This window comes from Pyxicephalus adspersus, chromosome 7, assembly GCF_032062135.1.
Source record: "Pyxicephalus adspersus chromosome 7, UCB_Pads_2.0, whole genome shotgun sequence".
Lineage (NCBI taxonomy): Eukaryota > Metazoa > Chordata > Amphibia > Anura > Pyxicephalidae > Pyxicephalus > Pyxicephalus adspersus.
In genome coordinates, this window is record NC_092864.1 from 23,241,377 (window position 1) to 23,255,908 (window position 14,532).

The following is a 14,532-nucleotide window of genomic DNA, read 5'->3' on the forward strand; positions in this document are numbered from 1 at the left end:
TTTCTTGTGTGTGTATTTTAAATACAGTTATTGATTCACCACCAGTGAATGTTTGCAAAAGTCACATTCACTGCTTTATAAATTTAACACTAAACAAAGTAAACTAAATTACCCTAAATCCATGTTTCCCATCCAGGGTTCCTCCAGAGGGGTTACTTGAGCAATGAGCAGTTTGTGACTCTCAGGTCAGTTACCACTGATACCAATTATGTTTTTGGCTATCTATAATGATGGAAGCCTTCTCACTGACCAGCAATGTCGGAGTCATTGCTTCCCATGACCATTAAACCATGTACACTAGGCTGTGGATTAAGTAATTATAGAAGGGATTCCTGGAAGACCTGAAAGTTTTGTTCAAGGATTCCCGCCTGTTAATGCAGCAATAAAGAATTTGGAGTGCAGAGCCACCTGAGATATTTACGTCACGCATCCCAGGAGGCTCCGGGCTGCTCCTTCTGCTCATGTCCGAGGGGTAATTTTCCTACATTAGGGAAAAGAAATGCTGATCTCACTCATGGGCAGTAAGATGGGCACTTTTTCCCCTGCCTTTACAGAAAGTTACATCACCTGATTTTGCACCTGCGTACCCCCCCCCCCCCCAATTTAAGGAGGATTCCAGGACAGCGCAGGACCCAATCAAAGGCATCCCTAGCAGGTTGGAGGAATCTGGGAAGGTAAAGGTAAGTGTGATTTTTTTAAAACTTTTATTTTAGCTCAGCTTTAAAAAGGTTGAGAAACACTGCACTAAATGCATCATTTAGAAAAATAATAAGAACAAAAAAGATTTTTCTCATACATATCTGCACCTAGGAGGCCCAAAAAGCAAAACTCATGACATTCCAATTTTGCTGTCACAGGAGTCAATGTTAATGACATGATTTTGTAATAGAGATATTTTATAAATGAGTATACCAGTTAAAAAATAATAATATTGTGTACATCCTTGCAATAACTGCACATTTTCCTCAATGTTGCTTCATTTGTTTTTATGGAATGACACCGCATGCCTTTTGTGGACTAGAATTACAAGACAGTCCTGTCCGGTTGTCTGACTACTGAATCTCACCCATTCTCCTAATCTCTGGGCATAGATGTTATATTATGTGCAAAATAGGAACCTGGCAAGGTTCCAACAAAAGAACTGTGCACCGAATATATGATAATTCTGAGTTTTTTTACATGGTCTCTAAGTAATTTTATGTATTTAACAAACAGGTATAACTAAATGCTTGCATTTGTATATTCAGAAGACCAAAATGTTCTTTGTTAGGGTTTAAATACACTTTAAGAAAAACTAGATTGATAAAGGGTTAGGTGCAGGACACCAAATATGCTTTTTTAACCTGCATGAAGTTTGCTTCTCAATCATAAAATGTCATGTTTCCATCTAATTAATTGAGATAGGTACTCCACTTTGTGATACTTATACTTGATAGACAAGAACGTTCTTGAAAACCCAAGCAGTGAAAAACAAACAAACAGCTTTTAGATACACGTTTGCTGTATCTTTTATTGCACTTTTACCACGCTGCAAACAACTCACAAAAACGCTGCAAAATGAAGCTTGTAGCTGCACAATGCAGCTAATATTCATGTATATATGTACAATATTTACATGATTATAGCAAAAGCAGACACAAGAAGGCAGCTACCTGGCTAATGACAGAACTGACCTGGTACCTGCTCTCTGCTTGCTCCAGATGTTACCCAATGAATCCTCCCACCATGCTAAGCCTGTCATCCTAAGGCAATGTATGTTGGGAGCGTTCGAATAAAAACACCTAGAGCATTGCAGGTCCTGTAATTGAGGTCTATTATGGAAGGTCTGCCTATTTGTTTTAAATTTGAGTAGCTCATCTCAATGCTTAACATTCAAGTAAAGCTTCCACAACTGCTAAGCATTACTTCAGCCTAAAACCCTCCACACTTAAGACTTTGGATTTTTAACCCCTGGAAATACCAATTACAGAAGATACAGTATACTCAAGTTAAGAGATAGAAGTCATCTTAAAGGCGTCATTGTGGTATAGTCAAGTCAGCATCACAGGTAAACAAAACTATACTGTCCCTTTTCTATGTTTTCCAAAAAAAGTGGTAGGTAGATCATTTTTTTATAATTATACCATATATAAATACAAAATCTTTATTTTTAAATAAAGGCCTCCTATCTGTACAAAAAAGATCAAGATACGTTTAGAACCCAAAACCAATTCTGTAGGTCTTTGACCATATCGTCTTACGCACATCCATTTATAATCTACTTATTTTACAGACTTCTTAATTATCTATTCCTTCTTGGTTTCTATAGCTTGTCTACAGTGGGAAACGATTAAATCTTAAATCTGAATTCACTGAATTCACAAAGGAGCATTCGCAGTCTTCGGCAAGACTATGTCTTCTTGATTGGGCTTGGTGACTTTCCCCATCACTACCTCTTGGTTGTTTTGTTATTCACATCAGAGTCCAAGTCATTTTCAACCACGCTGTCATAGTTGTCTTTTTCTATGCAGTCACTGACAGCTTTAAGGACAATCCGTAGTCTCCTGTCCATTGCTTCAAGGTGTGGTTGATAGAGGATTGGGGCAATTTTGTCCATTTGCAATGATTCCTCCATCAGTTTACTCAGCTTGTATTCCTCCTTTGCTAGGAGCTGCATTCGCAGGTATGTAGACTTTTTGATCCTATTTAGATATAAAAAAAACATTTGTATTAGGAAGATAATTCACAATAGATACAACTTTCATTGAATACTTATTTTTAAGTTTGTCTTGTTTACCTATCTTTACAACTAGGCATATATGAACAATGTACATATGTGGAATGTGTGGTATGAAATCAGCACAAGATAAATGGAAATAACATGGAAGCATGCAGAAGTTTGTGATTTTGTGAATAAACCCATAAGCTTTGAACGTGACCAATGCTATTCCCATGCCTATGTTTGCACTGAAAGAAATGGGCATAACTCTATATGATGAGCCCCATAGCAAAATGAAATGACATCTTAGCTCTCCAGTTCTTAACAGACAATCCCATTTCTAAGACTTGTGCCATTTAAAAACCAAAATTACAACTATGATTACTGTTTTGATAGAAGTGTCTGAATAATATTCACATTTCATATGACCCAACAACACTTGCCAAATGATATCTTTGCTTGTATAAAACATTATTCAACCAGACTGGATTGAGCACCCTTTACTCTTCCGATACCGCTTCTCCAAGCTATAAGTATAACTTTTTCAGGATGTTCCCAGTGTGAAACATCTGGCAATATAAAACCTGGTGTATAGTACAGAAAGCTCCAAATATGTTTTTTTTACCATATTGTACCTTCTTGAGATATAGGGATTGGAGTAGCTGAGAACATTCCTGAACAAACTTTACCCCCTTTAGGACCAGCCAATTAGGATGAATAGAAGGCAGATATTACATTAATGCAACTTTTCCCAAGCTTATACCTGTATATATTTGATTGGGTTTGTTTCTTTATTACGTTACCTGCAGCATTGATTCAGTGGTACTAGGATAGACATCTCATCGTGTGAATATTTTCCAAATCTGTTAAAACAAGAACAAACTTTAATGAAAATCAAATAGCTACAATACCAGTAAATGAAATCCAGCCCTAGTTGCAAAGCACAGAAAGCCACCTTGAGTAGATTTTGCAATCATTAACCATAAACTACTTGTCTGTTTCTTTTCCCACTATTTGTGGAATGAAGATCATTTTTTTGCGGAATAATAGGTATTTTGTACTGCATGTGTGATGGAAGCATATGGGCTACAGCTGTCTTTGGCAGACCTCAGAATTTACAAAGTTCATGTCATTCCTTTCTGTACCGAGGAAGACTTTCTCTTGTCATATGTTAGAATGACTCAAACATTTCTTTGAAACAGAATAACATTCCTGCAGCCTTAAAGTACACCATCCATGTTTTTTTCATTTTAAGATTAATTATTCTTTGATTAGGTGATTTTGCTCCCACTGCATCTGCTATCAAACACATCAACCAAGTTACATTGTTGTCTGATTACATCTTATTTCCAATGAGTAATTTTACTTCTTTTGGCTTTGGGATCACAGTGACGTACTTGTGGCTGCAGTCTGATGATACATGTTACAGAACTTATTGATATCATCACACACATGGGAGTCTTCAAAACCCCATCACTGTGAGTTGGTTTTCCCTGTGCAAATTAGGTCATTTGCAGCAAAAGGGTGTTGCCTGTTAGTTCAGTCCAAGTCTAAATGCAAATGCAACCCCTATAAGACACCTAAATTCACCTGCCGGTGTTCCCTCTTTATATTACCAAAATGAAAATGTCAGTCCACTTAAATAGGTATTTAAAGGTGCAGACGGAACCTGGTGAACTACATCACCCTATGTCTTTTTCTCACATAATGACTATAAAATGGCTTCTCCATGACATGTATTTTACACCAGTGGTCCCCAACCTTTTTGAGCTTGTGAACCACTAAATCTATGGACTCCCAGATTGTGCGGGGAGTCGTGCATCACTCAAAGGGGAAGAAACTTTCCCCTGAGTGACGTCATAATGCTAGAACTTGTCCATTCTCCCATCTCAGGTCTGAGCCTTGTGTCCAGAGACACAACCCGCCCACGGCCCTAAGCCTGTGATGCATACAGGAGACATGGTCCATGCTTCTGGCCTGTGCCCCCCCCCTCATGTGGGGTCCTCCTCCTGACCCCTAGGGGGGTGCACTGGCCAGAGCCGTAGACCACCACTGGTCCTCGTGCTCTCGCGGCCCAGCTTTCAGACGGCCAGATTAATGGGCTACGGGGTTGGGGACCCCTGTTTTACACCATTCATGCTTGAGATTTATAAAGCCCTGTCATATAGCACATCCACTCTTGAATGTGCTACCTTCTCAGCATCTTCCTTGTTTGTAAATAAGCCCTGCTAAACAACTGAAAGGTAATTTGTTCTGCTGCTTCCTCCCTTAGCCTGAGTTCTGCTACATTGCAAGAGTCTGATGACAAGTTAAACTCATTTCACATTTACTAGATGGTTTTAGAATTGTACTTGATAATTTCACTATACCTATATTTATTTGTTTTTTTATTTGTATAGTTTATCTTACCCCTCTTAGATTGTAAGCTCTTCTTGGCAGGGCTCTCTCCTCCTCCTTCGTCATTGTTTGTATCTGTCTTGCTACCCCTATTTAATGTACAGTGCTGTGTAATATGTTGGCTGTATCAATACTGCATAATAATAATAATAATAATAATAATAATAAAAACCTGTGCATTTTTGTGGCTGCTATTGCTGACCCTTCCCTTTAACATTTTAGTTGTCACATGCATATTTAATTATATATTTAGCGAAGCAATAGGAAGCAAATTGGATATGTTTGTTGTTTGGAATTACATAATCTTTATAGTTGGGTTGATTTCTCCATAATGTGTAAAGGAGTTAGGATTTGTTAAAGCAATGCACAATGCAAAGCAATTTCATTATCACACCAAGGAGATGTGAATCCAAAACACAGGTGCATATATTGTATTGTTGTGAAACATAGCAGCATGTGGTCATAGCTCTTTAATCTGAAGTTATGCAAAACAAGCATGGTTATGTGATTCGCTTCATTAAAATAAACTTATTCTTTCAGCTTCATTATAAACTGTATATAAATGTAAAAAAAAATATGTTTGTGCTATTCCTGTAATTTTCTCTTTCTTGCTCTGGTTGCTCATCACATTTACTCAGTGTCAGCCTTTATAACAGCTATATGCAAGGTCAGAATAAACTTTCTTGAAGCACAAAGTGGTATTTCCATGGTAACAGCAGATGCCTCATCTTAGTAAAGACAAAGTTTAGGAAAACTCTGCAAGCAGATGAATACAACAAAAATAACTAATTATGTAACATGCAGATGCTGCTGGCTGGTTTGTGTGGTGATACAATACAGAAGCACAGCAGATGGGGAAAAGGAAAATATTCATGGCCATACAAAGTGCTTGAAAACTATAAAAATAGAAGGTTATGCTGCATTCCTGTTTAATGTAAAAAACACATTATTCTGCCTTTAGCTAAAAAAAAGATGTTTTAAATCTCTTTATACTTTATAATACCCCTATGTTGTCTTGTCTGCTTTTTGTTTGAAATACTTTTTTTTCTCTCTGTATATATATAGCCTATTGCTTTCATACACCAAGTCCTAATGAGATTTTTGCTATCAAAAATTTCAATGTTGATCAAATAAAAGGAGGAAGAATAAAAAGATACAAAAAAAAACCTTCTGCATTTCATAGAGGCCAAAATAAGATTGCCTACCACCTTAAAGCTGCCTTTCCTAAAGGCTAAGTTCAGACTATTGGTATTTTATTGTGGCTTTAACCATCCCCAGGCACCTACTGTCAATTATTATATTGTGTCCACAAGCAGTAACAAGTGGCAACTACCTAGCTTTTTCAGGCTTTTGCAAAAGCAAAAGAGCTTTTTTTTTTGTATTGTAACCACAAAGGCTTAAAATGTTTGCACAATTTTTTTAAGTGTTTTAAAGTGACACCAGTTCAAGTACATGGAGGCGGCATGAGTACATGTTGCATCGAAAAATTGTGTAGCCTCCTACCTTCTTCTACCACTAGTCAAGTAAAGGATACTAAATGAACTCATTTGTTCCAATGTTAAATATTACTTGGAGGTTGCAAAGAAAACACTAGTCTGAACTTAGCCCAGGTTCAAAGACCAGGCTGGTAGATCTTCTGAACTGGAAATCTTGTCTAATCCAGAAGTCATCATGTTAGGGGCCTAGCTTGGTACAATATAGGAGGTTAATGGTGAATTTATGGCAGAAACCTGTCCTAAACACCACTTAATGTTTGGATTTGAATGAATTTGTTTTAACATACATACAGCTAGCATAGGTAACTGGATTTGAGTTATTAGCCTCTTGTCATTTTCTATGGAACTCAGGATGAAAGAGGGAGGTCAGCAAAGACCAAAGAATGAGTTGGGCTTGACTAGATGCACATAAGTTTATGGGGAACATGCTGATTAGAGGTTGATGACCTATAAGTCCTCACTTCTGCCCATACAGAATAGCTGACCCAATGTATTTTTGTAACTCTGAGTCAACCTCCCAGTCATGTTATCTAACAGAGCTGTATGACTCAGAAAAGAACAGAACTGCAAATCCGTTGAATATTTGAACTCTGCATTTAGTTTCTATTGTTTTGCTTTGATTTATCTTAGAATCAGGGGGTACCTGAAAAAAATCTGAAAAAAAAAATCTAAAAAAATGTAATGTAATATTGAAAAAAACACTGCTGAATAGATGTGAATATGGAAAATACCCCAGGGGATGCCAAGAACTATGTAAAATACCATAACTTTTCATGTTGATAGAAAGGCGTTCAGAAATAAGATTCATGCATATTTACCCTCTTCCATTATCCAAATGAATGATAAAGGTTTCATTTCCAAACTTCTCAAAGGTCTCGTAATGGTGGCGATCCATATTCCCTGCAGACAGATATAATTGTTAGAAAAATGTTTACTGACAACTATAGCACATTACGTATTTATATTACATGAATCCTCAGCTCAAGCTTTGTTGGCAACTGTTAACGTGTGAGGTCTTAGCAACATTTTACACATCTATAAGTAGCTGCATTCACAGTACCGTGTTCCCAAAGCTTCTTCTGTGTGCGTGAGCAAATAGTAGGGAAGAGACACAATAATTTGTAATATAAAAATGCAACTTTGCACATATTTCTATAGTGTTTGATGTTTGATCAAGACTTTTTTTATTTCAAGTGTGAAGGCTTTTCCACACTTTTCATTTAGATACAATGGGACAGAAAAAGAGAGAAAATCCTAAATTTTCAAGCTGGTTTACAAAGAAAAGAAAATCCCCCAATGGGGAAATCTATTCCAGAGATAACTGTCCAAGTTTGAATTAGTTTCATTTTCCCTTCCTGTTGGTTCTGCAGGACAAGAAGTAAGGGGAAGTCGTGTTAACAAGAATGAAGAAAGCAATAAAAACCTCACTCTATCTCTCCTTCATGGTATTCTTAAAATAAGATCCTTTTTGCACAGCAACTTGCTGACAACATCTTATAAAATAAAACTTGCTAGAACTGGAAGAGATTTAAAAAGTACCTCTAGGCAAACCTTTTTTTCAAACATGTCAAGAATGTAGACAGCTTAATGCTGTATGTGCCCCCATTGGGGAGATTCACTACCCATCTAGTTGTACTGGTGACCATTGTCACAAGGTGACTAATTTTTAGAGTTATTCCTAAAAAAAAGGTAAGAAACCTTCCAATAGGGACAACTCTCTAAAATGGGAATTATACTCACTTTAGGGGATTTTAACTAACTTTGAAATTTTGATTGAGATTTAGCAACACATCCAGTACTACACAGCCGATCCAGAAATTTGGTTGGTAGTGATAATCAATCACTGTAACTGTAAATTAATCAGATGTATAAAAGCCACCCATGCGTCCCATCCCTAACACCTAGTCAAATGAGTTTAAAAGGGAACTAAACTTGAAAAACAAGAAAATTGCACAGCTCTCATTGCTTTCTCCTTTCTGCTATAAAACAAACTTTTTCGCCTGTACGCAATCTATTATTGTATACTGAGCTGCACATGCGCAACTCAATCAATGACCCTGTCATACCCGAATTCCAGGAATGCATGTGGAGGAGTTACATCGTTCCATGATCACGACATACCCAGGTGGAGTTACTGAAGTTACCTCATTCCATCTTGGCTAATGACTGGTGAGTTTATTGAGATTATTTCCTCATTATTGTATTGAAACTTGGAAATTCTTTTCTGTGATTTTACAACCCCCACCACTCTTTTGCCAAGCTACTCTTCCAACTTTTATGTATTTTCACTATAGTACAACCGAAAAGTAATTTCTGCAGAATTTAGTGACAAATAAGTAGCTAAGAAATCTAATATTTTCAAATTCTAATTTCCCTTTGCAGTCTTGAGCCTTTTGAGTTGGTAATTGTTCATTTCCAACCATCTTGCCATACAATAACACAGTCTAATACTTTGCCATTGGCTGCAACCCCCCTGTATGGAGAACATAACACATTCCAGTTATAGCACTATATGCAAATAATATTGGGAAGGCCATTAAATAATTTTTGAGATGACCGCGTATGTAGCTAAATGTATTGTGATCAAACACATTCAGAATCAAAGGTTGAAATCCCGGCAATGTTTTTGGCATTATACATTTTTTTTGGCAGAAACTAAAAGTCCCATTCATAGTTACTGACTGCAACTAAGCTCAGGATCAGTTGAACAACAGAACTATTGTGTCATGGTTATGGATAAAGAGGCTGTAAAAAACCCTTTTAAACAGAAAGTAAAAGTGTCTGTGAAAGTTGAGTAGATATGAATAATGCTGAACAACTGCACATTTATCTTTATGCCATTCATTAAGAAGAAAGAAGCAGATATCCATATTGTATGTAGCACCGTAAAAGTGAATTGTAGCATAATTTTAAAATTTAAGAACTTATTTGAAAAACAAATAATGTTTATCATAATTACTGAATTTATTTTCAGAAACCCACACACAATAAATGGAATTTAGCGAAAAGCAGAAGCTGGAAATTTGTGGTTTCTTAGCTGTAGCCTAAAGAGAACCTGTATTGTGTAGGCTGTGCCCAAAAGAACAGCAAGCAAAGGGCATGGCCCAGTCACTGGTATTGCCTAAGGGTTCTCTGCAGTTGAACTTTTCCCCAGTATTGTCTTGTTTTACACTGTCTTTGTAAGGTGGTGTCACGTTTGGAGGAGCACGACTTCTCTGTGTCATTATAACCGCCTGATGGCATAGGGAGCTATTGACTGGTGGTAGTAGAGAGATGCAGGGCCATTAAGCCAAGGTGAGAATGAAGCAGAAGAAGCAAGATGCATGCAGCACAGTGGAGGCATCACCAAATCTTATTCTAATTCTGGTGAGACTAGCAGCCACCAGCTCCGTAGATACACAGCTATGAGGCTATGAGTACATCAGTTCCCATGCATAATATTTTAAGTATAGGTATTTAAGACAGAACCTTTCAGATATTGCTTAAGTACAATTAGCATTACTAGATGTTCCCTTTACCAAATCTTCAACTTTCGATTCAGTTCCATTAAAATCTTAAACGTTTCTACAGAATGCATGCGTTGTTGTGATTACTATAATCTGAATATTTGGAGCTGTTTGGAGCTATTGATTTCTTGTATTCTTCCCCTGATAATAATCTCAGGTTAGGAGGCCATCTGAACTCTAGCCTAAGCTCAGTGCTGTTATCAGAATCTCAAAAAGAACAGTGTTAACATTTAAAGGTTAGAGATGTCATGTGTTACAAAAACTTTTTTAAATCACCAGTTGCTCCAGGAAATAAAAGTGAATGATATGCAATATCTTAGACACACAGTAGTAGTAGAAGGGAATAGTACACAGGCGAGCAACACCAAGGCTCAGTGTAGGATGTGTCTCTGCCACTGCAAAAGTAGATTTTTTTATGATTAAGATGGGTTTATCAATTTAAGTGAAATGTTTGTTTACCCATTAGGAAGTCAAATATAGTCATATCCATGACATCCAGAAGTCTTGTACCACTGTCGTACGGAGGAGTCTGCTTCACTTCTTCACAGTAGTCAGCATCAACTTCCCATCTGAAAATAAATGGGAATATTTTAAGCAATTTAAACAAGTAAAATGTATGCAGTGTAGAGACACAGCTATACTTCAGGAAACTTCCAGATTATTCTTTCATGCCCTTTTTAAAAAAAAAATCTAACTCTGCACAAAATGTATATTGGACTTCAGAGATAAAAGTGCCTGACGGGAGAACATTTGCTCACAGCAAGCAGTCAGATTTCCATATACTGCACCAGCATTATAAGAAAAAAAAACATTTTCCATCAGACACTTATAAGGTCTATTGACATCTGGCTGCTTTGCCTTTTTATTAAATTAGTGATATGGCCCATCATAAATGTTGGATTCTATATATTATTAAAAGAATAATTGATACCTTGGACACATCAGCAAATTCAAGGGAAACTTTTAGTAACTTTACAATGTTATATTATACTAGAATTGTATAACATGTAAATATACCACTAGAACAATTTCACTGCTGGTCATGTTAACAACAACTGTACCATTTTCCAAAAGCACTGTACCATTTATCATTAAAAAAAATCCACTGAGATCTTGAAGTGACTTTGCTTAGGCTGAGACCTATAACCATAATTAGTGATCACCTTTAGGGCCCTAGACCTAGGGTCAACAGATTTTGAGCAATGTCAGTGATACCTGTATGATATCCATAATGGACCATTCACAATTCATTGACCTGCACTTAACCTCCTTCTTACCTATATTTACATCAAGTAGACTTTGCATTTCCTTAGAATTGTCAAAGTCATTTGAAGCCTATTCTTTGGCCCTGATTTATGAAAGCTCTCCAAGGCTGGAGAGAATACACTTTCATCAGTAAATCTGGGTGATCCAGCAAACCTGGAATGGATCTGGTCCTGGATTCAAAACATTTTCTAACAACTGATTTTTAAAAATCCATTCCACCTTTTCTGGATCACCCAGCTTCACTTCTGAAAGTGTATTCCCTCCAGCCTTGGAGAGCTTTCATAAATCAGGCCCTTTCTCTTAAGGTAAATTGCCAAGTTGGCTTTCCAACTCTAGCCCCACTGAAATGTTTTATTCATTTCATTATTCACTGACTGGCTGATTTAACTTGCAGTTGCTCAGTTACTATACAATACATCCAGGAGATCTACTTGCACAGATAACAATCTTCTAGTATAGGTGAAGAGGTTAATTCATCCACACATCAATGAGATTTTTTTTTCATTTCTCTACTGCTCTCCACACTTCCATATGAGCTTTTGGCTCTCAAAAAAAAAAAAGTTTCAATGAATTTTGCATTAGGGCCTAGCCTGGAATGGCACCCAGTTCTTAGATAATGAGACACTCAGAGTTTTTCATTCAGTATAGCAAATCCATCAGCTAGATGATGAGACATTTTCCATATCATTCTTCATAGCAAGCCCCTAGTGTGAGATTTCTTTATTAAGTGTGGAACATTTTCTCCATACAAAAGGGCCCTGCTACATATCCTCATATGGAAGTTGGTGCTTACTCCCCAAAACAAAGGAATCCCATTGATTTTTAAATTTCTAATTAAAGGTGGCCTCAACTGACATTAAAGGCAGCCACTATTCACACACTTTAAATGTACAAAACCTGGTGCCATTATTTTCCACGTCCACAAATAATATGAAAAGGACATTGTCAGACAGATGCTGCCTATTAAACCTATCAGTATGGGGTATTGTTGAAAGTTACTATACAGGCCAACAAACGAGGACTAAAAATTCCTTTTTGTCCAGCTTTATTTGTCATATCAATATGACTTGTGGACTGGCCCTAATTTCTTTCGTGAATTCCAGTATAATACAGCACAACTTCATAGAACATACAATGGTATTTTTCCATGCTGGAAACCAATATGTTCTTTGGTGATTTGAGCTTTGTATATCAAACAGAATGTAGTCATTCAAACCCCAGCTGGACTTTGCTTAGTTGCAGCCAGCCTTGAAATATATAACATAAGAATGGATACTTAGTGTTCTTCCTATGGTGACTATGTTTTCCTTTATTAAATCCCTTTTTAATGTACAACGCTGTGCAATATAAATCTTGTTTATTAACAATAATAATACGTGAAATATTCCTTTACAGGTCCTACTCTGAGTTGGATCCAAACCCTTGTGCCCCTCTTTCCTTCAGAACTGGAAACCTAAGGTAATCAGCTAAATAAATGAACAGTTTATGTAGTAAATGGTTCTTAAGAAAGTATTAAGTTCTTATCGGGGAAAAAAAAACAATTGAACCATCAACTGGACATCACTGCAAATTATTGGCCGTTCCTTAATTGGAACTATTTAGCTCCAAACACATTTTTTTTAGAAAAATCTCTATTGTATGTCCCTCTATGTTGTTTCTACCTGGACTTCTATTTGAGTGTACTGGGATTAAATGTTCCATTGCTAAGCACAGCCCTTCCTCCAGGCTATCCATGTCAGTGGAAACAATGTGAATACATAGCCTACAGCATGGCACCCCTTTACACATAATGATAAGAACCTGGACAGTAACATGCAGGTTGGGGAGGCTTAGCCACCTTTAAACTAAAAGCTAGGACAACAGAAATTTCTTTAAGAAATTAAAAAAGAAGTAGCAGAAATATTTAATAGAGATATCATATAAGGTAAGTGGTAAATGGTACTGCTGTATATAGCTTTAACCGGTACCACTGGGGTTACTACTATAAAAGACGAGAAACAAAGTACATAAGTTCAAGGGTATATATATATATATATATATATATATATATATATTTCTAATAAACCAAAATGGAAGGCATGTGATGCCCTCGGGTATGTAAGATTAAGTGTTTCCTAAACTGATGACAGATACATGCTATATACAGAAATGTCACATGCTTAATCTACTACAAATTCTATTGTATAAGTATGTGTAAAAATTTTAATAATATGTCTGCAACTCCATACATAAAGGCATTTAGCTATTCAACCAAATAATGGAATAGTAAAGATGTATATTTGTGAAATGATTTTCATGTATTTCACCTGATACATCATCTCACTTACTGACTTCCTGGGAGGTCTTCCTGTGGTATGTGTGAATTACAGTCTTTACATTATACGAGGCAAGGTAAAAAAAAACACACTTTACAAAATTAAGTTGTGTTATTGTGAGACTGAAGACAGAAGAAATACTAACTGCATTGTTTTTAGTAGATTTTGTAGGTCTCGAGTCTGGAGACATTGCAGATCCATTGATCATACACAGGAGTTACACCATAACTTGATGGCTTATGGCTGAATAATGAAAATTCTGGCAGTAGTAGAGACTTCGGGTGAAATGGTTGAAGAGCAGCAAGGGAGAACACTATTGACATAGAGGTCATCATAGTTGTCACCACTGACATAGAGGTAAGTCTATGCCATAGATACTTGCAAATTAAGGTAAGTGTTCTATCTTGGAAAGCTTTGATAAATCAGGCCCAATGCATCCATGGCATATTTTATTCTTCCTACTATTAACAACCAGATTGCCATTTGAATTTATATTGTTCAATTTCAGGTTTATTTGGACTTTAAAGATTTAAAGATTTTTATTTTTGACTAATTTGCCTTTTAAAAAAGAGATATTAAAAAGATGAGCAATAAACACAAAGACAATTCACCCCTTCTAGCATTTTGGCAAAGTTGCCATCCTTCCATTCTATGGCCTGTGTGAGTATTTACAGATAAGTGAAGGATTTTATCATATAGTCTTTTAAGGAAGTACCAACGTTGCTTTCAAGACTGATAAACTTAGGTTTTATCTGTACAGCCCAGCTTTTTGTTGTACTATTGGTCAATAATGTGAACGTTAACTGAAAAAAAACCCAGCTGCAGCTAGTTTTAAAGTCAATTTTGCTTCCATT

The 14,532-nt window shown here is 36.5% G+C and overlaps 1 protein-coding gene across 1 annotated transcript in view; it reads right to left on the bottom strand.

The window, feature by feature from the left end:
• Nucleotides 1-685: 685 nt before the first annotated feature.
• The window catches only part of FAM20C (FAM20C golgi associated secretory pathway kinase), a 113,763-nt gene continuing 99,916 nt past the window's right edge, over nt 686-14,532 (bottom strand). Inside the window, exons 7-10 of the mRNA XM_072417829.1 lie at nt 10,557-10,666; nt 7,410-7,491; nt 3,502-3,561; nt 686-2,681 (exon numbers count right to left, since the gene is read on the bottom strand). Of these exons, the coding sequence (XP_072273930.1) occupies nt 2,429-2,681; nt 3,502-3,561; nt 7,410-7,491; nt 10,557-10,666 (505 nt within the window). The 3' untranslated portion in view covers nt 686-2,428. The remainder of the gene's footprint in view (nt 2,682-3,501; nt 3,562-7,409; nt 7,492-10,556; nt 10,667-14,532) is intronic.